This window comes from Protomyctophum parallelum (genome assembly GCF_964188405.1).
Source record: "Protomyctophum parallelum genome assembly, chromosome: 20".
Lineage (NCBI taxonomy): Eukaryota > Metazoa > Chordata > Actinopteri > Myctophiformes > Myctophidae > Protomyctophum > Protomyctophum parallelum.
This window is the reverse complement of record NC_139718.1, coordinates 33,549,986-33,574,927: the sequence shown is the minus strand read 5'-3', so window position 1 is coordinate 33,574,927 and position 24,942 is coordinate 33,549,986. Positions and strand designations below refer to the sequence as shown.

Sequence of the window (24,942 nt, the reverse complement as noted above, 5' to 3'; positions counted from 1 at the left end):
TCCACTCTTTTTGAAGTGCGGCCCGGGCGTCTTGGATCATTTTTCCACAAGCCTGGCGGTCTATTTTTGGGTTCTCCCCATGCCCAGAGAACTCCTGCGCCTGGGCTGTTATCGATCCGGCCCTTTTGTTCTGATCGAGGTGGGGCACTGGTGCTTTGGTGCTCGGGTTGAAAGGCCGCTCTGTGCCTACTGATTGGAGTCTTAGGGGTTGTAAAGAAAGGGAATAAGGCCTGTTTTGAGAGCGTGGAAGCGTGGGTGGAACGTATGCATGCAGTATGGTATTGATCAACAGAAAATGAGTGAGTTGCACTGAGTTGGTGCAGCGGGTTGAGACGACGGACCGGAGAGCGAACAAACGCGGCTAGGAGGTTTATGGTGGGAGTTGTTAACTGTCTGGGTAATTGACGGGTGTTCATTTTTGTTCTGCAACTATATGAAAAAGTGGATGAAGAGAGCATTGGGCAAGTCAAAACATATTCTGTATTGTGCATCTGCATGAACGCAATACACACACGCGCTCGCACGCACGCATGCGCGCGCACACGCACGCACAAACACACACACACACACACACACACACACACACACACACACACACATGTAGCAAGTGGTGCAATGGGTAACAAACTAATACAATGTTGGTATATGGTAAAGGGATTGACTGCGTATAAACCAGGTTCGGAGAAGGAGCTCAATGTGTGTAGTGAAAACCAATGAAATAAGGGAGGCAGAAACTGGAGTTAAAGGGTAACTGAAAATTATTATTATTATTTCAAAAACAGAACTTAAACACTTTTGAACATTTATAGAAAATAATAAACACAAAATGGGGGCCCCTTAAAGGTGGTGACTCTTAGTCCATGTTGAGTTCCTAACTAAGGGGAGATTCAGTCTGTCTCCAGGGGGGAGAACTGGGTTACCACATTTGTGGAGGGAGGGGGGTGTCGAGGTCCGGGTCGGCTCGCCAGGTCCAGGTACCAGCCGGTACCAGAACCATCCACACACACACACACACACACACACACACACACACACACACACACACACACACACAGTTCCTATAGTTCCCTACCTTGCAGACCATAATAGCCCTGGCCCCCAGTCTTGCAGCCTGTATGCACTGGTTGGCTCCTTTGCCTCCAAACCCAGTGAAGAACTCTTGGCCATGGATGGTTTCCCCTTCCTTCGGTAGCCTCGGTCCCCGGCTGAGAACAATAAGACCCGAAAATATATATATTAATAAAGTAGATCTACAAGCTCACAATGCGTTGCGTGTATATACTATAGGGCTTAAGTGGTTTGTATGTTTAATGTAATAATAATACAAATCTACAAAGTAACTACTAACTAAAGTTTCCAAATTAGTAATATTTGCCTATGATGTAGTGGAGTAGAAATAGTATTGAAATTGGAAATACTCAAGTAAAGTACAAATACCTCAAATTGTACTTAAGTACAGTAGTTAAGTAAATGTCACTTTACAACACTGGCCGTACATCACACACACACACGCACGCACACACGCACGCACACAGTACGCACACACACACACACACACACACACACACACACACACACACACACACACACACACACACACACACACACACACACACACACACACACACACTACAGATATATGAATGATACATTTTGCCTGTAGGATTTACTGATGACACATACTGTATTGTACAGTAACACATTGATTCCCTTTGATGCCTTGATAGTTTGACTTTCAGGGAGTTTTTTAACTCACTGAAACATACACAGCCAATTAATTAGTACTGTACATTCTATTCTTTTTCTGTCTTTTTACTCACAATACGATTAGATTTCATTGAAAGGACAAAAGTAGTAATGTGTTACTAGTTAGTAATTTCCAATCCCATGGGCCTTCCAGGCCAATTATATATTCCCAAACAATAAGCATATTTGGAAAATATTACCATACATAATTGATATAGAGAGGGTTTCATCACAAACTCAATATGGAGGATAAATACTGCAGGGATGAACGTACATATAGATTTTTAACCTCCAAACTAGCCCCTTTCCTTTTGCATACGGGGGTTGAACATCACATAAAATAGATAGATATCCGTAGCCGTAGAGAGATAAGATATAGCTTAGTTAGATCATTAGACAGTCTGTCACAGCAGTGTGGGTGCACCATCACAAGAGGCCCCATGGGTGGAGAACAGAGATATATCTGAAGCAATACAAGACATGTCAGGCCCAGATGAGATGATGTTTATTGGAGGGTGTAATAAAAGATACTGTTGTATACTTGTGAATGATGGGCCCATTTCAGAGGTGTTGGTATAGTCGATTGATTTGGTTCAGCTTTGTTCAGCCTCATAAAAGAGCACATTTCCAGTTTGTCCGTTTCTAATCAATGGCATGATTTCCATTAGAAAGGAAAAAGAATCATGTCCTCCTAGACTGACAGAAAGAAGACTCAGATGAGTACAGTATAGGATGATTTAATCATCCTGTCGGGTGATTCAACTACTGGCACGAAATATATTATCCCTTGCATACGGTAGGTAGGTAGATAGACAGACAGACAGACAGACAGACAGACAGACATAGACAGACACACAGATTCCTATATTTAGCTATTAGTGTAGATTTTCGTCTTACACAAATATTAAATTCCCATTGACAATGAATGGAGAAATTACATCATATGTGCAAAAAATAAGAGTTGGTGTCGAAGTGTCCTTGAGCAAGACACTGAACCCCTATAATTGCTCCTGATGTGCTGGTTGGTGCCTTGCATGGTTTCCGCAGCCATCGGTGTATGATCGTGTGTGTGTGTGAATGGGTGAATGTAAAGCGCCTTGGATAAAGGCGCTATATAAATGCACCATTTACCATTTATGGATGCCCTGAAGGAGAGCTACCCCTCAGTCCATCCAATCACTGAGGTGGTGACTAACACAACCAGTGTGAGCCAACCAGTGTCGCCAAGTCCGCTTATTATAAGTGACTTTGAGCTTGTTTTTCTGTAAAGTAACTTTACTAAATAATAGTAGATGTGGGTTGTGTGTGTGTGTGTGTGTGTGTGTGTGTGTGCTTTTGGCTTGTTTCTAAAGTGTAGTTGCTTATTTGGGCTTGTCCTGCAAATATTTTCAAGTTAAGGATCCCCAAATTAATATTTAATTGTCCACACAATTGACACACCCCATCTGAAAACATTTTGTGCCAGGGATGCCCATACATTGTGAGCTTGTAGATCGTCTACTTTCAAATATCCAGTATCCAGTATACAGTACGTAAAGTGGCCTAGGTCGCAGATTCTTTTTGGGCTTGTTTTCATAGACCTTTCTCTCGCAAAATCTGGCAACACACTGGATACACTCCTGTATACCTTCACACTGTACGTCAAGCTGCTGTGGTCTGGCCCTTGTAGCAAGGGAGACAAAACAGATTTTTTTTAAATAATTTTCTCCTAATTTACTCATTGCCAATCCGTGATCGGCAGGTTGAGGCGTGGTATTACAGTAACCTCACTCGACGTCAAGGATTTACAGTAACTTGGCGTGTCACAAGTCAACGGGAGGACGAGTACACTGTACGCATGGCATCCAGCTGACTTGACTTTCATCTTGTAAAATATACACACTGAAAATACCACAGGTTAATTTTAACTCTTGCACAGTGGGTTCCCACCAACAAAGGACATAGTTTAGGGTCAATCAGGGATTTGTTGATCTAGGTTTTATTTTAATCCGAGTTCTGTTCATTTTAAGAATTGCTTAACAAATCAGTGATTAAAACCTTTGCCTGTGATTAATTCTCATTGGCTGCCCAACTTGAGACTTATAATAAATGTCGCTACTTTTTTCTTCCCTTTTTTGAGAGAAAACTGGCACAGATTTAGGAAAATAGAAGCTTGAGCATTCAAAGAATAATGTAATAATCTAGTGTAATTGAGAGCCAGATTATAATTGATTTGTTTGTTGAACCCCATCACAATCACATGGTACCTTATTTTACATTGAAGAAATATTGTTTTTCTTCAATTCATCTAATATATATGCTGCCATTTTGGAAATGTGAACGCCTAGCTGCAAGTTAAAAATTAATCTCTAAAATCTGAAATTTAAATCTGAGTTCAAAGTAGTGGAGCAACAGGATTAAAACAAATCTAAGTTTGCAGTGGAAACTAAGGATTTAAAAGGATGGTTTAAATGTAGAAATGATAATACCGTATTTCTTAAAACTAGTGTTGTGCAACAGGATTAAGATACAGCTTTATTTAATCAGCACACACAACCACCAAGTATTGCTTCCCATACCATGACGCTTGCCAACGGGTGCCACTCGTCCAGTCATTACCATATACTATAGCGCTCCATCCCCCCCCTCTTCACTAGAATCCATGCGCTTACACAGGCTGAGACACCTGAGACCGCCCGGATGACTGACAGGTGACACATTTCAAGGCCAACCCGCCCACGCCTCTTCCCTCACACAGTGAGACATTGAGCCATTGTTGTCTGTGTGAGCTTGCCAGACAAACGGAACAGAGCTACGTGCTGAAGTGCAACGTCGCCACACTTTCTCCCACGATATGAAAAGGCCAAAAAGCAGGCGTTGGTATAAGTGTCGTGGGCCGGTCGGTTGGCACCCAATTCCATTTCCCCTGCTTGTTTTATAATGTTGCCATATTCTAGTAATTAAGTCAATGTCGGTTCATTGCCAATTCATCCTGAGTGGCACTGAGTGGCACTTGACAGACAGTTTCTGCTTTCCAGAGAAAAATGTTTGTAAAAACGGTATCCATGATAAATAGGTATTGAATAGGCATAATTTAAAATACAGACGATTCAACTGGTATTTTAATGAAATAAGGAACATTTCATTAAATCATTAATCATTATAACATAGCACAACACATGAACTTAACTTGAACTTCATCAAGATGTCGATGAAATAAGTGCAACCAAGGAACAAAACAAAGGCACTCTTCTGGTGAAAAAACTTAAAACGCCTTTATTAAGGTGGTTATTTCATCATTGAATCGAGTTAAAAACTGATGATGAAATAAGTATTGACAGGAGAAGCAGAAGCTTGTGCAGGCTCCAACAGATACTATAAATGTTGTTATTGACTCAAGAAAGCAACTTCTCAGAAGAGCTGAAATAAGTAGGAATTATTTCCACGGCTGCAAGTTAACCAAATCTTCCTGAATTTGGGTACAGTATGTGTTGTGCTATACTGTATATGTAAAATTATACATTCTGTTTTTGCCTGGAAACAAAATATTCTTAAACTTGCACTAGGCCATAACTGTGGCCTGAAACAATGATTAGATTAGATTCGTTTTTTTTAACATCTTTATTTCGTTACTTCCCTTTTTACAAGACACACGACTAATCAGTCTGCCTTGATAAGGGACATGATTGGTCAAACAGGGTTTGAATCTAGAGCACAGCAGTTTATTTTGCAGTTGTAATTTCCTGTACTGTACTGTACTGTACTGTACTGTACTGTACTGTACTGTACTGTACTGAACTGGGCTGTGGACATGCTGTAGGCATCTTTCTTTTTTAATTTGTATTAACGTGAGACCAATGGCTTCCATTATAGCGTGCTAACTTTCCAGGAATAGAAAGGCTGCCGTTAGCTCGGATTCCCATCGATGATGTCACTGATATAGGCGGGTTTCTGAACTGACACAGATGGTACCATACTGTATGTAACGAGCATCAGTGTGGACCAATTATGTAAAGATATACTTTACTACTGATACATCTGTTTGACATCTAAATTCAATGTATAGTGGCTGGAACTGCAAACGATTCGGAAATGTGAAGACAGAACCAAATGGCAGTCCTTCATATTGGGACGGCACAGTATCAGGATTGGTTTAAAATCAGTGGGTGTGTTATGTTTTTCTGAGCTGAGACGATCCGGGCACTCAAAGTTAAAAAGAGGAAAGCCTTTATCTAATAAAAAGGCACCGGCCAACATGTTTCGACCATAACTGGTCTTAGTAACTGAAGCTGTCAAATTATTGTAAAAAGTACAATATTTACCTCTGAGATGTAGTGGAGTAGAAGTATAAAGTAAAAATGCAAATACTAAAATAAAGTAAAGAGGCACCTCAAAATGTGAGTAAATTACAGTATTTGACAAAATGTTTACTTATTCCACCACTGACACTTTCTTGTTGTTGTTTTACTGCTCAAGAGGAATAGGTGCCATGTGTTTCCAGTGTCAGTTAGCTGTGTCAGTAGGGGGCAGTGTCTGGCTTTGACAATGGGTTGCCTCTGGAGAGACACAGTCACACAGCTCCTCCCCTACATGCACTGCAGGATAGATAGCAGATAATTCACATAAGCCTCTTACTACTATCATAAAATGATATGATGTGCAATAGAGCCTCAGCCAAATCCATTATAGCCTATCATTGTCAATCTGTCTGATGATTACGTTATTTTGTACATGTGTGTGCGCGACAGAGAGATGGGGCGATGATCGAGATAAGGCACGCATGTTGGCAGACAAGCAAGGAGAGAGTGAGAGCCAGCAAAGCCTCATCAGAGCACACTTGCGTTCCACTTTCTGTCAGTCAGCCAGACAGCCAGGCAGACTCACCCGAAATATTCGTACAGTGACACAACTGGATTTCTGACTTCAAAGACGTGCCTATGACTTTGATATGGTCCAGAAATGCATTCCACCGACCCACTCCCCCCCCCCCCCCATCCCGACCAGCTCCTGTCCTTCAAAGCAAGACTTTTTAGCCTAATTGCTAATGAGCTATACACAAACTTGCCAAAAGCCTCATGCGGAGGGCCCATATGTTTTTGATAACTTAGGGACTTTTTTTGAGCAATTTGAGGGATTCTAAAAATAAGTGAGGGCTAGTGAGAATGGTATCAAGGTTTTCGCTTAAATTGCGTCACAAATTCTGTGTTCACGCTCTTCTTCTAAGTTGGGTAAAAGTCTAGAGGCCATAGTCCATAAAGCACGCAGGATTAATTACATAGGTATTCGTGTCACTCTTCTTAACAAAAGGTTACGGGACATGAGGGTGACAAATTGTTGTTTTCAACTATCCATTGTACTGTAGCTGATGACTAACGATTTGTGGGAAAGGACCATGGTTGGCTCCACAGATCTCACCACATGTCAGCATGATGTAACACTGACATTTCAGTAAACAGTCATTATAGTGGATTATCTACACACTTTGAGTACTTTAAGTCTGAGTTGGGTTTACACCCACAGATAACATCTGCATCACCCATTGGGTGAACAGATCAATGCATTGGCTTTAGATACCGTGGGCTCTGGTTTGGCATGGCATCAATAATGATGACTGCCATGAGTATGAGAACGGCTCTGTCTTTGTACAGGCAATGATGTCATTTAGATATATAGAAGGGTGGTTCTCAAACATTTAAATTTCAAGGACCCCCAGTTTAGTATCATGTATTGGGACCCGTATAATTATCTGATTGACAGACCTGCGAGGGTCCATTTGGTTACTGTTATAGAGACCCCTGGACCTCCCTCGAGGACCCCTGGGGGTCCCCAACCCCACTTTGAGAACCACTGATATAGACAAGTTAATAACCAAAAAGTCAAAAGATCCATTGAAGAAAGAGTAGAGCGTAACGGGATCAATAATTGTGATCTATTTCTTTTCATATAAAAGGAGGCATCAGAGCATTCAGGCTTAGTTGAAGTTCGGCAGGCGTAGCTAAATGTGCAGAGAGTCCGCCTGAGAAACAGAAGGTCCCAGGTTCAATTTGTGGCCCCCAGCAATGTCTTATTGCCCCAACCCACCCCCCACGCTCAAATCTCACCACTTGGGAACCTAATACTATATATAGGATGGAATGCACTTCCCATTACAATCAGAACTGCAGCCTCACTCCCAATCTTCCGCCGTAGTCTGAAAACCCACCTCTTCAGACTCCACCATGGACCGTAGCACTTGCCCTAGCCCCAACGACCTTACAGGCATATGCAAAGGCTCAATTTATGTAATTTAGATAGCACTTTATGTAGACTTAGATAGCATTTTAAGCAGACTTATAGAATTTTATGTAGACAGCACTAGAATAGTATTTTAGGTAGACATATCACTCTAAAGTATATATGCATAATTTCATTATATAGATATTTCACTGTTACGTTCTTAGCTTACGCATGTTTCATGATAACTACTTTTTATGTATGTGATGTATTGCCATGCTTTTTTGTTCTTGCTTAATGTAAATCTCTCTGGATTAAGAGCCTAAATTGTAAATTGTATCAGCTGGGTGAAGCTGAAAATTGCATTTCCCCCTCGGGATCAAAATACTTTTGGGTCTAAATTAATTATTTTGTTGGACACGTGCACTGTACCTGCATGGGAAACTTGAGTCATAACATATTGGGCATGGGCCTTGTGGACAACACTGAGGTAGTGGTTTGCTCAATTTAGACCACTTCCTCTATTCTTGTCTGGACAGGATCTGGTTGTCCTTTTTAAGCATGGTGGAAACACCCTTCAGTGCATACTACTATATCATATTTTCCACATTCTTGTACTGTATGTAAAATAAATTAACACACACACACACACACACACACACACACACACACACACACACACACACACACACACACACACACACACACACACACACACACACACACACACACACACACAATGCATGGACGTCACATTGCAGTACAGTCCAAAGCTAGAAGCAAATCGTGTTCAAACAATTAATAACACTATAAACCTTGAAGGACTGGTTCTAATGAGGTAATGAACAGTTGCCTAATAAGCCTTAATACTCTGGCTTCCTGTTGAGCCTACCTGAAGACTTCAGCTTAATTTGAAATTGTGAAATGTAGGTACAGTAGCCGTTTGGATGGAGCTGAATCCGGGGTCGGATTTACTTCAACTATCAATTACCTTCTTAGTGATTATCATATTGATTACGTTGTTGAATATTATTCAACAACGTAATCAATATGATTGATCACTAAGAAGGTAATCGAGAATCGACATTAGTCTAATTTACCACTTAACCACTATTTTATACCAAAATAGCCGATCTACAGGCTCACCAAAATAGCAAACTTACAGGCTCACAACGAGTCACATGAGCTTGTAGATCTGCTGTATTTAAAAAAAATGATTATTTCCTTATAATAATCGATTAAATAGATTAGTTTGATTAACTGTTCCCTAATTTACTCACCACACCAAGTCTGTCATGCAGGACCCCACCACCATCACGTCGAAAGCCTCTTCGGTCATCACCTAACCAAAGACACACATTAGAATAGGAGTTATTTTTCAAAACACTGCTGATATGAGACTTATCATCACGACGCAAGATTCAAATTCACATTCACATTCAGGCCAAAGTATGATAATATAAAACAGATTTTGGCAAATCAATCATACATTTTTAAATTGGCCTTGACTTTGGTCCCGGCCTTTTGGTTGAAACCTGTACTTCAGTGAGGCCCACATAAAATCCATAGGAAAAACTAAGTCTGTGGGGGTATTTCAGGGGAAATATGTAAGTCTGTGAGGTATTTCAGGGGAAATATGTAAACTAGTTTCCAAGAAGCTTCCCGGACCCAAACACAAATGCACTGCCTTGATAATGATAACATTTAGCTCCTCCATTAGCATGAGCAACGAGCGGCAAGGTAAAAATAGAGCATTCATGGCAAGCTTATTTGGACAGTTTCCAATCTAAACGGAGGTGATTATTGCAATGCTGCACCACGTGAACAGAACGCAGCCCAGTAGAAGGCAGCTTTAATTAATTCAATCCTCTGCTTGTATCAGGGCTAATGCTAGAGTGCTAATCTCTTCAAATCTCTTCCTAGGCAGTAGAAGACTTGGAAAGCTTGGCCGCTGGCTGTAGGATGGCTCAATTCACTCTCTCCCACATCCCACATTATTGTCTTCTCTCACCAGGCGTGAACAGCTAGCCTGGATCCCTTTGAGTTCCCATTGCAGTAGATTAAAGTAAGACCTACCATGTCCAACCACTCAAAACAGCAGCAGCAGCCCCTCTACTTAAAATTCTCACTGCCTTCCTTGTAGAATGTCAGGTAACAATGTCTAAGCCAACCAGGGCTGAAACTACAGTACTGTATATCAATTATTGTCTAATAGCAATTATTCTTTCTATTGCTTTTTTGATTAATCTTGAAGTAAAATTTTGACATTATTGTGTGTGTGTTTATATATTTGCATGTTCTCCCCGTGTCCCCTAGGGTAGTAGGTACCCTCACAAAAAACATGCAGTAATCCTGGTCTCTATACTGCCTCCCCCTGGCCAGCTGGGGCACCTGATGGAGGGGAAAGGAACTGGTTGAAATAACGTGTTCCTTCCACGCGCTACGTCCAACCGGAGCAACTCCCCCCTGTCAGGTGAAAAGAAGCAGTTTGGACTTAGTTTGGACTGCTCCTGTGGTTTGACTAGAAGTCTTCCCTGGTTTATTCTACAGCTGAAGTTAGACAAAACATGTGTATAATAATCTCTGTGGCGTCTCTTATACGGTCAATCAATCTTGCTCATAGTGACTGAAGACGAAAATATGTAGGCTCGATGATACTCAACGATATACTGTACTTGTAAGAGAGATTCTCTATTAGAGAGAACTCAAGTTTTAGATAAAGGACTGTATATATAGGTAGCTTAGGAAGGGACAAGCTGTCAAAACCGCTGTATTTCTCGGAAAGTCCCTGGCAAGCTAGATGGGCTCTTGCAGATGTTATTATTCTGTGCGAGTAGGTCTAAGCGGTGAATCGGTATTATAAGGTTACACTTAAAGGTCCTACAGCATGAATTTCAACTTTTCCCATTTTTGAGGGGCGCTAGCCCCTCCTATGCCCAGCTTTGTGTGTCTTTGTGATGATTTGAGTGGCTGAGCTTTAAAATGCATGTTGTAGTTCCTTTAACTCAAATATATACAGTATTAGATTCTTACTTATAATTATGCACTACTGCTCTTCTCAATTATATCAATTATTTTAAGCCTAGAATCTTCTCTTCGGAGTGTTCCAGTTATAACTGGTGATGTGACGTTGCACTGCGGCGTCATGCTGTCATCCTGCCAAATTGGGTGCCTTCATACTGAGCCTCGTTTCTGTGGCAACAATACTGATTCACAGAAAATTCACCTTTTCTTTTACATTTTTCATTCTTTTCCCCCCTTGCTCTCACTTCTTTTTCTATGCCCAGCTTTGTGTGTCTGTACCACGGAAATGACTTGATTGGCTGAGCATGGAATGTGAAGTATGATGTATGACGATGAGAGAGCACCCCTCACTTCAGTGTGATGTTTCTTTCCCTTTCTGGAAACAACAGAAATGAAGCTCGCACAAAGACACATCTCACCCACTGTTTTACACCCGTAAAGCTGTGATGTGACAATAAAGGTGATTCTGATTCTGAAAACAAAACCACATTGTTTGGTTAGTGGTGTGGGTGTTTAAATCCTCATCTAAAAGCAAATCAAAATCTCTGTCTGTTTATTAAATGATAGAGGCTGAGCAATTATTATTATTTTTGAATACATAAACATAATAACTGTGTTATTATTATTATGTGTTTCCAAACCATGTTTGGTTTGCATTAGTAATTAAATTGGTATTAAGGTCTAGTGTTCCACTTGTTGACACAGATAGGGAAGAGAAGAAATACGGGAAAGAAAATAGAGAAAATACAGGATGAAATAGAATGGGTGAAATTGTAAGCAGCACATAAAAATAGGACCATCTAACACTTTCTCTCTCAACACACACACACACACACACACACACACACACACACACACACACACACACACACACACACACACACACACACACAGGTGTAACACTGGTAATCATCATAAAGTACTATAGACGAATAACAGTTTAAGTCCACACTAATTATCCATAATGTATAAATGATGCATAAGGGGTCAGGACAACGAGGTCTTTTCGTGGAGAGGTCAGAATAAAATTTGGACTTAAACTGTTATTCTATAGTACTCTGTAGATGGGGAAAACCAAGGATAAACACAACATTAAGGCAACGCACTCACAATACCTCAATATCTCCGACCACATACTGTACCTCAATAGAGGGTGTGCACATGTATAAAGTGAATGGCAAATCGAGTGGCAAAGTGAGTTTAACGTCATTTAATGCAATCATATTGGACTTTTCTGCTTGGATGTATGAGCTATCAAGGCCAGAAAGATTTTTTTTTTGGCACTCAGTAGGCGTTCCCGCATAACTGGTTTGATGATGATGTGATTGTGATTGATGTCACGCGCATACCCTCTATATTGATATTGTGGGGATTACTATTGGTACTTTAACAAAAATATTGACACAATGAGATTTGATAAAGAATAATTCGTAATGCAATGCCTATATATGTGTGTGTAATAACTATAATAGAACAGTTATTATACAGGCACAATTTTGAACCTGACTGTCTCTTCTTTAGGCTGCCTTTCAAACCAAGAAGAGACAGACAGCACTTACAGCAACAGCCAAAACCCTGAGTTTCATTACAATATATTGAAATATATCTTTTATCTAATTAAAATGGAATGGAATTCATTTTATTTATGAATACATACTATTTACGATTGGCTAAACACAGTGAATAAGTGATAATATATTTTGATCTATGAAACGTGTAGAATTCAAATGGAATTGCGCAGCACGTGCACAAAGTTTGCTCGTTCTTACTAATTAACTCTCACTAGAAGAAGAAGTTGAAGAACACACACATAAAATACATATATATATATATATGACATGCTACGCTGCAGTGCAGAAATCACACGTTAAAATATGACATATTATAAAAAAAGGTGTACCTTCTAATCAGCTGTGGTCTTGCAGAGTACAGTAGGCTACGTGTCAAAGTTCAAAGCAGCAGCAGTAGCTCTGCAGTGTTGTTGTCACATGGGTCACTTAACGAGTCCGACGATGACAGCTGGGTGGCCTTGTACTGTCCAGGCAGGCACATTATATGATCACATCAAAGCGAAATACACATATTTTTTTAATATATCGAGGATACATACATACCGTGCTGCAGTGGTGAAATATCACCAAGAACTGCGCCCTGTTGGTACAGCACAACATTTATTTTATTTTATTTATCAACGGGCATCACCAAAACCGCCTATACCCCTTCAGGTAGGACCCCAGAAGGACCCAGAAAACATGTACCCGGAAGTTTTGGAAGAATGAAGTAAACAGTGGAGCTTTGTTGACGCTGGTATACATGTTGATGTTTTCGACCCTATAACAGGTAGAACGTCTTTAAATATCATACTTAAATGACAGTTAATAAAGTCGATATTCTAATAGAATAGAAAGAAACATGCATGCTACGTTATAATATAACACAGCGCCTCGATAACAGTGTGGCTGTGGCTATTGGCTAACGTTCGTTAGCAAGCTCACGAACATTGACAGTGCCTTGGACTTACACTATTTACATTTATTATATATATATTTAAGTTGTATTACCTGCAAAACATCACTACCCCAACATTAGGATGGCATGACTTACAGCCATGGTTCACAGTGACAGGACGCTTGTGACAGTTATGTTTCAGGGATAGTCATGGCTATGTGCTTCCAGTGTACTTTGTGTGTGTGTGTGTGTGTGTGTGTGTGTGTGTGTGTGTGTGTGTGTGTGAGAGAGAGAGAGAGAGTGTCTGTGAGAGAGTGTGTGTGAGAGAGAGAGACTGTGTGTATGAGAGAGAGAGAGAGAGAGAGAGAGAGAGAGGACTATGCTTGCCTTTAAACCCCAAATATTCTCATTCACTTTGTTGTCTCTCCTCCACAGAATCCTAAAATGAACAACATATCCCCTGAGGTTGTACTGCACCGTATTGCACCAGAGCTGCGGCCCCTCCTGTGCAGTGTGGTGCGGAACGGACGTGTGGGGCTCGACTCAACCAACTGCCTCCGTGTCACAGACCTAAAGACGGGGTGAGTTTTTCCTTTTTGCGCACCCGAAAAGCTTGTATGATTAATGAAGCATGCACTACATTGCATATTGTCACATCGGGGTGCGTATCTTTGGTCCGACGTCCTAACAGTCTGACACTACTAACCTTACCCCAAACCTGGCCTGACCTAACCACGCACGGAAGCCACGGGTGAGTCTTAACCGGCCACCTATGTCGGAGCCATGGGTGAGTTTTAATCGGCCACGTAACTCGTGCCCCCCGTTACGTTTTGATCATGGCACACTATTTATTGTAGTTGTACATACTTAATCAGAAGCAGAACGCAGAATGCTAAGCTGAAGGAAGATGCCTGGAACACACACGCCTGCATTCTTTCAAAACCTGTGGGTCCCTGCCCTGGCATCGGTCAGAAAACTACAAGTGGAGAATAGGGTCATACACACGATTTCCCCTTTCTCCTCTGTAAATTATATACTAGCTATTTGTATATGCTAATAGTCTATGCTCTGTCTGTTGATTAATTGAAATTGAATACATATGACCACAATGGAAACAAGTTCCCATGACGTTTTTGTGTTACTCTTTTAGTCCAAGTGTCTTAACACTTTGACTACAGAACCCGAGTTACTCGAGGTAATTAATTGTAGAACACTTCCCCTGTGCTTTGAGAGTTGCCAGAGTTATGTTTTCATTGTTTAATCCACATTTTTAATCAGTTTTTACTTAAGTCATACGGGCAATCCACCCGACAGAATGGGATGTGTCTCCGGTGGGCAAAGGGTTATGGGAAATTTAGTCCCTATTGTTTACAATGGGGAAGCTGCCGGGCAGCGTGCAGCTTCCTCGTCCGGTTTGTTGTTGTGATCGCCACTTTCGAATACTTTTCATCACCACAACAAGCGATTACACCGTTTTAAAGTGGATTTTCATGACAAGCAACTCAGCGGTCGGTGCAGTGGCTGTTCAAAGGTAACTTTAAACATACAGTAGGCAGTCTAGCCTTAATTTGACTAATAAAGTAATCAATCAATCAATCAATCAATCAATCAAAAGAGATATAACATTCTAGTATAATATAGTATAATATAGAGCATTAAGTTTTGGATAAACTAATTGGTGTTGGCAACTTGGCAGTGCTGAATGAATATCATTACCTTTCATCTCTGTTCTCAGGTGCACATCTCTTACCCCTGGTCCATGCTGCGATCGCTTCAAGCTTCATATTCCCTATGCTGGAGAAACCCTGAAATGTAAGTTTAGCTTTTATTTGCAAACCTTTGATGCTTGAAATGCAGCCACACATTGGTATTTTCTCAGGTAAACACGGGTCATGTGCCCCATTTGGAACCTCACCCTCTGCTATTAGCTCAGAGTGAGGTTTCTATCCTTGCAGAGGTAGAGACCGTCGGTATCGTATGCAAAAAGTAAAGTAAAGGTGGTCCAGGACAACTTTATTTATTTGTTTTCTGGGAAGTACAATTTTTAGGCCAGGGTGAAACAATCACTTAAATAGATTATTTAGTCAGCCTGTGCCATGTTTTCCCATTCAACCCGGAGGAACCCCCGCCACACAACAGGTGCCAGTGCTGATCCTGATTCGGCTACAAATGGGAAAACTCAACATTTTGAAATTTAAGTGTTGTTTCACCCTCGCCTAAAGTTTTTACTTTCTGGCAAAAAAAATATTTGGGGATAGCTCCATGCGTAACCTCTTCTCGGAGCTAATAACGGAGGGTTACAAACATCGACTACATTTTTTTCCCCCACAGACAAAATTAAAACTAAATAAAAACCAAGCAATGATGACAAAAACCATGATTATATATATTGACAAATTCAACAAAGAAAATATTAAGAAACAGTGGAATATCTATATATAGTTTCATTATATAGATATTCCACTGTTAACGTTCTTACCTTACGCATGTTTCACGATAACTACTTTTTATGTATGTGATGTATGTATGATGTATTGCCATGCTTTTTGTTCTTGCTTAATGTAAATCGCTCTGGATTAAGATCGTCTGCTAAATGCCTAAATTGTATATTGTACAAGCTCACAATGCTCACACGTTGTGAGGAATGTGACCTTGTAAATATTTTCAAGTATAAATGAGGCATTACAATGCCATCAAGGCCTGCCAAAGTTTTTGTCGACTAAATCAGCTGTAGATTTAATTGACTAAAACGAAAACATTCAGATGACTAAAATCTGACTGAAATGGAATTATATTCAAAAGACTATCACTAAAAATAATTTACCTGTCAAAATGAAAACTGGTCAACAGTAATTGTCATTGTTTCTCTATGCTAAATCATTTTTTTTAACCAACCAGTCACAAAGTAGCTGAGATATGCTGATGAAAACAGAATCCAGCTCAGCCTGAGAACAGTGTCTGTCCTTGTGTACTGTGTCCCCTCATTGAGTCATGAGGCCACTTTTTTCCCTAACTGGCTACTTCCCATTGGTAATGACACTAATGAAACTAGCTGGCTTATTGGAAGAATAAAAAAACAACCAGGAGATATTCCGTTTTCTATCCACTGCAGTCATTGTACCCTGCATTGTACCATGTACCCTGCATCAGCCTACTTACACATACTATAGCTGTATAAAGCTTCCGTTTCTAATACTTTCACTCTACCATTTACAAAGTGAGAGTGAGGGAGAAGTGTCCTTGAGCAAGACACTGTCCGAACTCTTAAATTCTCCCCATAAGTACGTTGGTGCCTTACATGATTGCCTCTGCTGTCGGTGTGTGAATGGGTGAAGAGTAATCTACTCAGTAATGCACGTTGTAACGTGCTTTGAATAAAGGCGCTATAGAAATGCTGAATATTTACAAAGCAGCGAAACCGATTTATTTTCCTTTTTAAAATAAATAAGTAGCTAGTTTCATCTGAATCACAACAATTACAGTCTACTGTTTACTTTTATTTGGATCCTGTTTGCTGATGATTAGAGCTCCATGTTTATACAGTATATCTCAGGCACAGAATATGATTTGTTTAACTTTTGAGCACTACAGACTACACGTGATAAAAAAAACACGGTGTTGTTTTTGTGACTCAACCATTACTGGAATGGTGCCTTGTTTGTGATTGGAGTCCCACATTTAAGACTTGCTTCATGAGCATTGCTCCTGAACGTCTGAACGGCAAAGCCACAACATGTTAGGAAGTAATTATTATCTCGGTGGAGAATGATTTTAATTTGGTGTTTCTGGAATTGTAGTGAATCATGAGACCAATTTGACACACGCACGCACGCACGCACGCACGCACGCACGCACGCACGCACGCACGCACGCACGCACGCACGCACGCACGCACGCACGCACGCACGCACGCACGCACACACACACACACACACACACACACACGCCCTGTAGCAATATTGTATGTTTGCCATTTTTTGATTTCATCATAGCAGTACATAAAGCAGGTCATTGTAACCAACTGGTTGGGTGTATTTATCAGCTGACTTGAGTGGGCAAAGGTCTACAGAAACTTGGGCGTACGATCTGTCAAGGTGATGAATGATGTCCGAATGGATAAATTCAGTTGATGCGTATATGGGTCACACCAGGTCATTTACGTATGAAGAAAACAGAATGTAAACAGTGCATAGGGCGCTAGGCTAGTCCCTCCAATCAATGCCTGGCTTTTGAAATTGTCATATGGCAGCCAAGTCTATGAACTTTTCTTTACAGCACTTTGACCCATTAAGACCTGGAACGCAACTGTGTCGCTTAAGCTTTTAACCACATTAAACTTTATTTGAAACTTTGCCTGTTGAAAAATAGCTGATATACAAGCTCATAGCGTGGCACAGATATATATATATATATATATATATATATATATATATTCTTTCACAGCAAATGTTTTTAACTCAAATGTTTGCTTCTGGGGGGGTCCCTTCCCTGGAACAAAATATTTTACTTTTGAGGGCCCTGACATAAAAAAGTTTGAGCACCACTGACATAGAAACAGTTTTTTTCAGAAATCTGTTAGGAAGAAGAAGACATTTGTAGAATCTGGTCTCAGGTCTTAAAGGGTTAAACAAACATTTCCAAGCACCCATCACTTCACACTTGTTTTTATTGAACTTTCATTGGCAGCGTCTACTACTGAATCAATGACAATATTTCAAAGATAGCTGAAGAAAGCCATATAGGAGAGCTGGATTGGAAAAAACTGTTTTTTTTCTGTGTGTTGAAATACTGATCACCAAGTCATTTGAACAGATGTCTATTCATTTAAGATTGAAGCATCATACACGGAAATTGAAGCTTGTATGTGCAGGTGTAAAAACATTCAGTGATAATAAAATATGTCGTAAATAAAATGTTACTCTTACAGCTCATTTGGCATTCTTTCCCTTTTTAAAATGCACTTAGATCTTTCCACATAAGATGACATTAGTATGCTGACGAGTGTTTCGGCAGAAATTACATGATTTACACCTCATCTTGTAGAAAGTAATTAGGCGCTGGCAGCTGTCATCTGCTGACATCTGCTCTTTGTCATTGTTTTTCTTTTCTTCTACAAGGAACTGTGCCTTCCCATGGGAATAAACAAGACTTTGCACACCAAACTTGCCAAACTTCGTCATCTGACATTTGTGTAGCAGTCAATCTTCATAAAACATCAATTCTGACATCTCATCATAAGTGAAGTCTTGATGAAGTACACACATTCTTAGGATTGTGTCTTACACTAGTTTGAAATCTACCCTGATTATTGCCCAAGTCATAAGTGAAGCCATCAGTGGTTTCTCACTTGGAGGGACCTCAACAATGTTGATGACTTGCCTTTGGTGTTTGAGGCTGTGAGCTCAAGACACTGGCGATGCAGAATGACTGACTTAAACTTATCTATTCGGCTATTATCTGTCTTCTTCTCCTTCTCCGCCTCCTTCGTTCCTCCTCCTCCAATCAGGAAATCTGCCTTCCCATGCATGGAAATAAAACTGCACTTTTCTGAAAAACGAAACCCATGTTTCCATGTCAGTGGTTCTCAAAGGACCCCCAAGATTATATGTAATTGGCCACCGATCCCTATCTGAAAATATGTTGTTCCAGGGACCCCCCCAGAAGCAAAGATTTGAGTTAAAAACGTTCACTGTGAAAGAATATTCAAAGATTTGCGCCACATTTTCAGGATTTTTCAAAAATAGCAGCTATATTTTTGAGCTTTTATTGGGATTTTGACCACACCAAAGAAATAATTCCCTATCTCCATCCGTTAGCTTTTAAACAGTCTTGTTTCATTCAGCCATCCAAGAGTGTCCCGGGCAGGTTATGAGCCCTTACCGGCCAGGTACTCAAAAAACCTTTCACTCATACAAACATAGAAACACTTACACCATGCCAGCCTGCTCACACTACTCTATGACTTCTCTGGGTACAGTTACTCCACATGACATTTATTTATTTTTCTTATCTCTCCTGCTCTGACTCTTATTATAAATCTTCTCATGTAAACTACAAAATGATGGAAACTAGCCACTTCTTTCACCTGTAATCGTGTGACTAAAGTTTCTGATGCCATTGGTGACTAAGGATGTTCTAGACCTTGGTGAGGTAGAATAGAATGAACAACATCTAATACAGTACATAATCAGGCATTGTGCTGTGTGTGTCGTATTGTAACATGGTATTGATGACACAAATGTACATGCATATAGCCTATGCTAGCTACGTGATGGTGTAAAGATCACACCCATGTGAAGTAAGGGGCGCTCTAATCAATTATTGACCTTATACCAAACTTGAAACATACCATAGTTACGTCACCAAGAATAGTGTTCCCTTATTGACCAAGAGTTTCCACCGACATACCGACAGCCGATTTGCTCAGACACACATGACGTAAATTCTCCATTCATTGTTCAATGGCATTTAATGTTTGCGTTAAGACAGAATCTACACTGTAGCTGTTTATATGAGGGGCTAGCGTCCCTCAAAAACTGAACATTTGTTCAACTATAGTTGACAACTATTTGTCATTGATATGTTTGTTTTGAATGTTTAACATTCACCCAACGGTGGCACTGGCAGCAGACCTAGCAGGGGAATGAGGAACAAAATGCCATTGGCATGGCATGCAGCATTGCTTCTTCTGATGTTATTTTACGGGTTGATGTTCTTTCCTGTGATTTAGCCTGAGGAAGAGTGTTTGTTTAGTCAAGGATGCAAGGCCTTAGGTTTTTTTTTTCCTTCACTCCCCCCCCATCCATCCCCCCCTTTTTTCTTTGCCAGTGTCTGGACCTGCATGCAGATCGCGTGCAAGAGCATGGCACACGCTGGCAGGGAACTGGGCTAAGCCCCCCCACTCACTCCACCTCACTACATCTGCGGTCGGCACTGCTGCTACACACTGATTGGTGCCCTTCGCTGTTATTCTCTTATTAGCTTGTTATTGACCAATTATTCAGTTCTCCAGTGCTCTGCCGTTGTTTGTCTGCCTGATTGCTTTGTAAGGTTAAAACATGTGTACAAAGAACCTGATGCCAAGGCCTCTCCGTTTCCTTACAGCTTCCCCCTGGGGTAGGGTTGAGCCTGTATACTGGACCCACATGTCTGACTGGCTTCCAGGCCCTTTGTAACAGATTTACAGCACATCCTCTCCTCTCCTCTCCTCTCCTCTCCTCTCCTCTCCTCTCCTCTCCTCTCCTCTCCTCTCCTCTCCTCTCCTCTCCTCTCCTCATTTGACACTTTCCCACTGGAAAAAACACTGCCATATGTGTATGTTTGTCTCCTCTTGCTCATGTCTCCGGCACAATCGCAGAAAAAGCAGAACAGAACAGCCTAGAATGGCCAGGAATAGCATTGTGTAACATAATACATAACATTTTGAACACCGTAGCGTGAACCAGCCTTAATTTCTATAGCTGCACAGTGCACACCGTGTGATAGGCTGTGTGTTGTGTTGTCTTGTCCTCGCCTGAGCCCATTTAATTTTTAACTATTGCATCAATGCTCACTCACACTGGCTATTACTGTTTGCCAGTTCCATTAAGCAGCTCCTCTGGTTTTGCCATGTAAAACTGTTCTAGTCAGTCACCCTAAACCCACGGATCCCAAAGTGCCCTGGGGTCCTTGAGGGAGGGAGTTCCAGGGGTTCCCCACCAAAAATGATAGTTGGGAACCAAATGGACCCTTATGGGTCTGTAATTCAGAGAGTGTACAAATGGAATCAAACGGACCCGTTACACACTCAAGAGTTAAATTAACAATGATTTTGCGATACAAATTGGGGTCCCAGTCTCCCAGAGATAGAAATGCCATTAAATGGGGGTCCGTAGACCAATTATAATGAAATTATAATGGTTGAGAATCACTGCTAGAGCCGTGATACAAATCTTCTCTTATGGGGTTCCCTGGCACATCTTTTCAAACGAGGGTCCGCAGGCTAATAAATGTCGATTTAGGGGTCCTTGACATAAAAACGTCTGAGAACCACTGCCCTAAACCCCACTGTCCCCAGTTTGAGATGCATTACGTCACTGGACCACTATTTGATTTGATACAATATTTATCTCTAGGACACCAGTCCACAATCCTTGGTGTCAATTGAACTCTTGAGTGAATAAATGGAACCAAATGGAGCTGTAACCGTCCGTTCCATTCCAATTTGACACTCCTTTGAATTACACAGCCGCAAGGGTTTATTTGGTTCGTAACTGTCATTCCTTTAACCCATTTTGGGGCGGGAACCCCTTTTGGTGTTAAGCATTATGTTATACAAGCATTATGATCTACAAGCTCGTAGCACGGTACTGAGTGCCGTGCTACGAGCTTGTCGGTCTGCTATTTTTGAAAATTCCTGAAAATGTGGCACAAATCTTTGAATATTCTTTCACAGTGAACGTTTTTAACTCAAATCTTTGCTTCTGGGGGGTCCCTGCCCTGGAACAACATGTTTTCAGATGTGGGTCGGCGGCCAATTACGTATAATCTTGGGGGTCCTTGACATGAAAATGTTTGAGAACCACTGACATGGAAACATGGGTTTCGTTTTTCAGAAAACTGTTTTTAGAAGACATTTGTAGAATCTAAATGGGTTAACTGGGGAACTCTTGGGGGTGCCTGCTAAACCCCACACTGACAAATATCCCCTAGATCCCTGAAGAGCAAAGTACACACATCTCTTCTTTGGCTTCATATGTCATTGCCATCATGGAGCAACTATCGCATAGAGGAGATGGAAATCACTTTATTTCTTTAATGCCAGTAGGCTATGTTGTTTATGATTGCAAATGGACCCTTATAGATCTTTAACTCTTGAGAGCGGGACATGAAACCATATGACCCGTATGGGTCCATTTGGTTTCAAAAGTTACATTATTGTTAAACATATAATATTACTTAATTTGCAAGAGGTCTACACAATTAGAGAATGTAGAATAATTGTTATTTTGATCAATGTCTGCCCGCTATCTCTCCTATGGTACCAACATCAATACAGCAACAAAATATTCTACGTTTTGGGTCTGAGAGGCTAAATATCTTCAAATGCTTGTCCGAGCAGGCTCGAATGCAGAATAAATACTGGACCTTGATATGAAAAGGGTTGAAAACCACTACAATACTTGTTCAACAGAGGGTGCAAGATGCCTTTTCCTCCCACGAGATCTTGTCTAGTGCAGCAGGGCACCAATGTGAATTATTTTTCTCTCTCTCTGTGTGTTCTGTTGCAGGGGACATCATATTCAACACTCGGTATCCCGAGCTACCGCCAGACTTTATTTTCGGGGAGGACGCAGAGTTTCTACCTGAACCCGATGAACTACCGGTGAGTTCTATTGTCTTTATTATTAACACACTGCTCGGTTGGATGCTCGATTCTGATTGGCCAGTCAGTCACGGCATTCTGCGGTCTGCTATTTCTCGAAGGAAGGGTAAGGGAGACCGCCTCGTCTACTTATATTACTCTACCAGTGGTGGAAAGTAACTAAGTACATGATGTACTCAAGTACTGTACTTAAGTACAAGTTTGAGGTCTTTTTGTTATTTTACTTTACTGGATATTTCTAATTTTCAATACTTACTACATCTCAGAGGCAAATATTGTACTGTACTCCACTACAGTTATTTGACAATTTAGATTTACCACAGTTACTTAACCACTTCAGCCCTATATAATACACTGGCTATTTGAAAATCAATGTTTGTAGATCGGCTATTTTTATACATGAGAAACTAGACTTTCTGCATAACAAGTACTCTATTGGTACTGTAAGGACATTTTGATACCAATGGCTTTTCTACAGTTCATATTGATACTTTATTCATTTTACTTCTTCCATCACTGTACTCTACCATACAGATTGGTTCGAATAATGTTTCATTCATTGCAGCTTTTAAGTGCAATCTTTTATCATAGCCTGTCACACCAATGGTGTGTGTGTGTGTTTTACAATGAATTTATGTCCTCTATTGCGCAGGAAACAAATTTGCCATTGGGTTTGTTTTCTCTCATCCCCCCCCCTTGTTAACACTAGAGTTTTTGTCAGTTTTCAGTGCAACGTGATGCCATTTTGTGGTCTGAAAATGTCAGACAGATGCTTCAAATTGCTGATCGTAAACGCAGTGTACTGACGCTAGCAGCAAGAGGGAGATGAATTAGAGCCACATCCACTATTGCCAAGAGCAAAGCAACTCAGAGAGAGAGAGAGAGAAAGAGAGGGGTCAATAAGTAGTTATTTTGCATTCCTTTACATCTTCCTTACTTATAGACTTAGTTCCTCCCGTTCCTATTGGAACATTGGGCGACGAGTCCTCTCCATTTACTCCGGTCTCTTGCTCCGTGCCAGCTGACACCCATCTCGCTTAGGTCTTCTTTGGCCTGCCTTTACATCAGGGGTGCCCAAAAGGTAGATTGTGATCTACCTGTACCAGTAGATCACACAGGTTTTGCTGGTAGACCACAACATGACATGTCCCTAAAAATATAATAAAAAAAGGGGCATCTGCATTAAGGTGACTTCACTTGATATCAAAAAGGGAAGCTCAAACCCACAATGCAATACTTTGTTTTCAAGAGTGTATCGCACAAACGTATAGCATTACAAAGTTATAAAAACCCCCTACTAATTCCATTTCCCCCTCTATTTTCAGCAATGGTATAATATTTTTTTTGGTGAGTAGTGTTTGAGCTGGTCATTTGGAAAGTAGCTCTCAAGCCTAAAATGTGTGGGCACTACTGCTTTACATAGACACATGTGGCAAATCTTGTCGTGTAACCCTCTTTACCTGGAACTTTCCTGCTGTGATTATTATTATTATTTTTTGTCAACAACAATGAAGAGAATAAACTTAAATCATGACTCGGTTACAAGCAAGTTACGTAACGTATGCCAGTATGAGGGAGTTTGCTAAGAATGTTTTTGTATAGAGATAAAGAGCGATATATTATAATCTTATAATCAGTGATTGTTATCAACAGTATCATAACTATTTATTTAGTGTAATGTTAATGACGTTTAGAAGATTTAGAACCCTTTCCTGGGGTCTTTGTGTGTGTAATATGTGATTTTAGCAGTGTCCATGATATCAAGGACACTGGGTTCACTTACTTCCTGGACTACATGTTGTCTCAGTAAAGGCCCATTCATAGTCTGGATTTTCGATGGTGAGGTGACCACCGCTCCGGTGGTGAGGTGACCACCGCTCCGGTGGTGAGCTGACCACCGGAGCTGAAATAACGTTGATCGGTGGTGAGTAAAAACAGAGAAAAGGGCTCGAGCGGTGGCGGTGGTTTGCTCTTCACTGCGGCTCGTCACGTCATGTTGTAGTTCGGTGGTCACCTAACCACCGAAAATCCAGACTATGTAAGAGCCTTAAGACAGTCCTCCCCCTCTCCATGAGGAGGAGCAGTGCACCAAAGCCTTACGGGAATTGTAGTCCAGGAAGGAAGTGAGCCCACTCAGCCAGTCCATGACATCATGGACATTGCTAAAA

General features: G+C 40.9%; 2 protein-coding genes across 2 annotated transcripts in view; one reads left to right on the top strand and one right to left on the bottom strand.

Moving 5' to 3' along the window:
* rbks (ribokinase) overlaps positions 1 to 12,961 on the bottom strand; it is a 42,681-nt gene extending 29,720 nt beyond the window's left edge. The window contains exons 1-3 of the mRNA XM_083792741.1: positions 12,863 to 12,961; positions 9,219 to 9,280; positions 1,073 to 1,205 (exon numbers count right to left, since the gene is read on the bottom strand). Of these exons, the coding sequence (XP_083648867.1) occupies positions 1,073 to 1,205; positions 9,219 to 9,277 (192 nt within the window). The 5' untranslated portion in view covers positions 9,278 to 9,280; positions 12,863 to 12,961. The remainder of the gene's footprint in view (positions 1 to 1,072; positions 1,206 to 9,218; positions 9,281 to 12,862) is intronic.
* A 260-nt stretch (positions 12,962 to 13,221) lies between these two features.
* babam2 (BRISC and BRCA1 A complex member 2) overlaps positions 13,222 to 24,942 on the top strand; it is a 102,483-nt gene continuing 90,762 nt past the window's right edge. The window contains exons 1-4 of the mRNA XM_083792880.1: positions 13,222 to 13,302; positions 13,846 to 13,991; positions 15,146 to 15,222; positions 22,680 to 22,774. Coding sequence (XP_083649006.1) covers positions 13,855 to 13,991; positions 15,146 to 15,222; positions 22,680 to 22,774 — 309 coding nt within the window. The 5' untranslated portion in view covers positions 13,222 to 13,302; positions 13,846 to 13,854. The remainder of the gene's footprint in view (positions 13,303 to 13,845; positions 13,992 to 15,145; positions 15,223 to 22,679; positions 22,775 to 24,942) is intronic.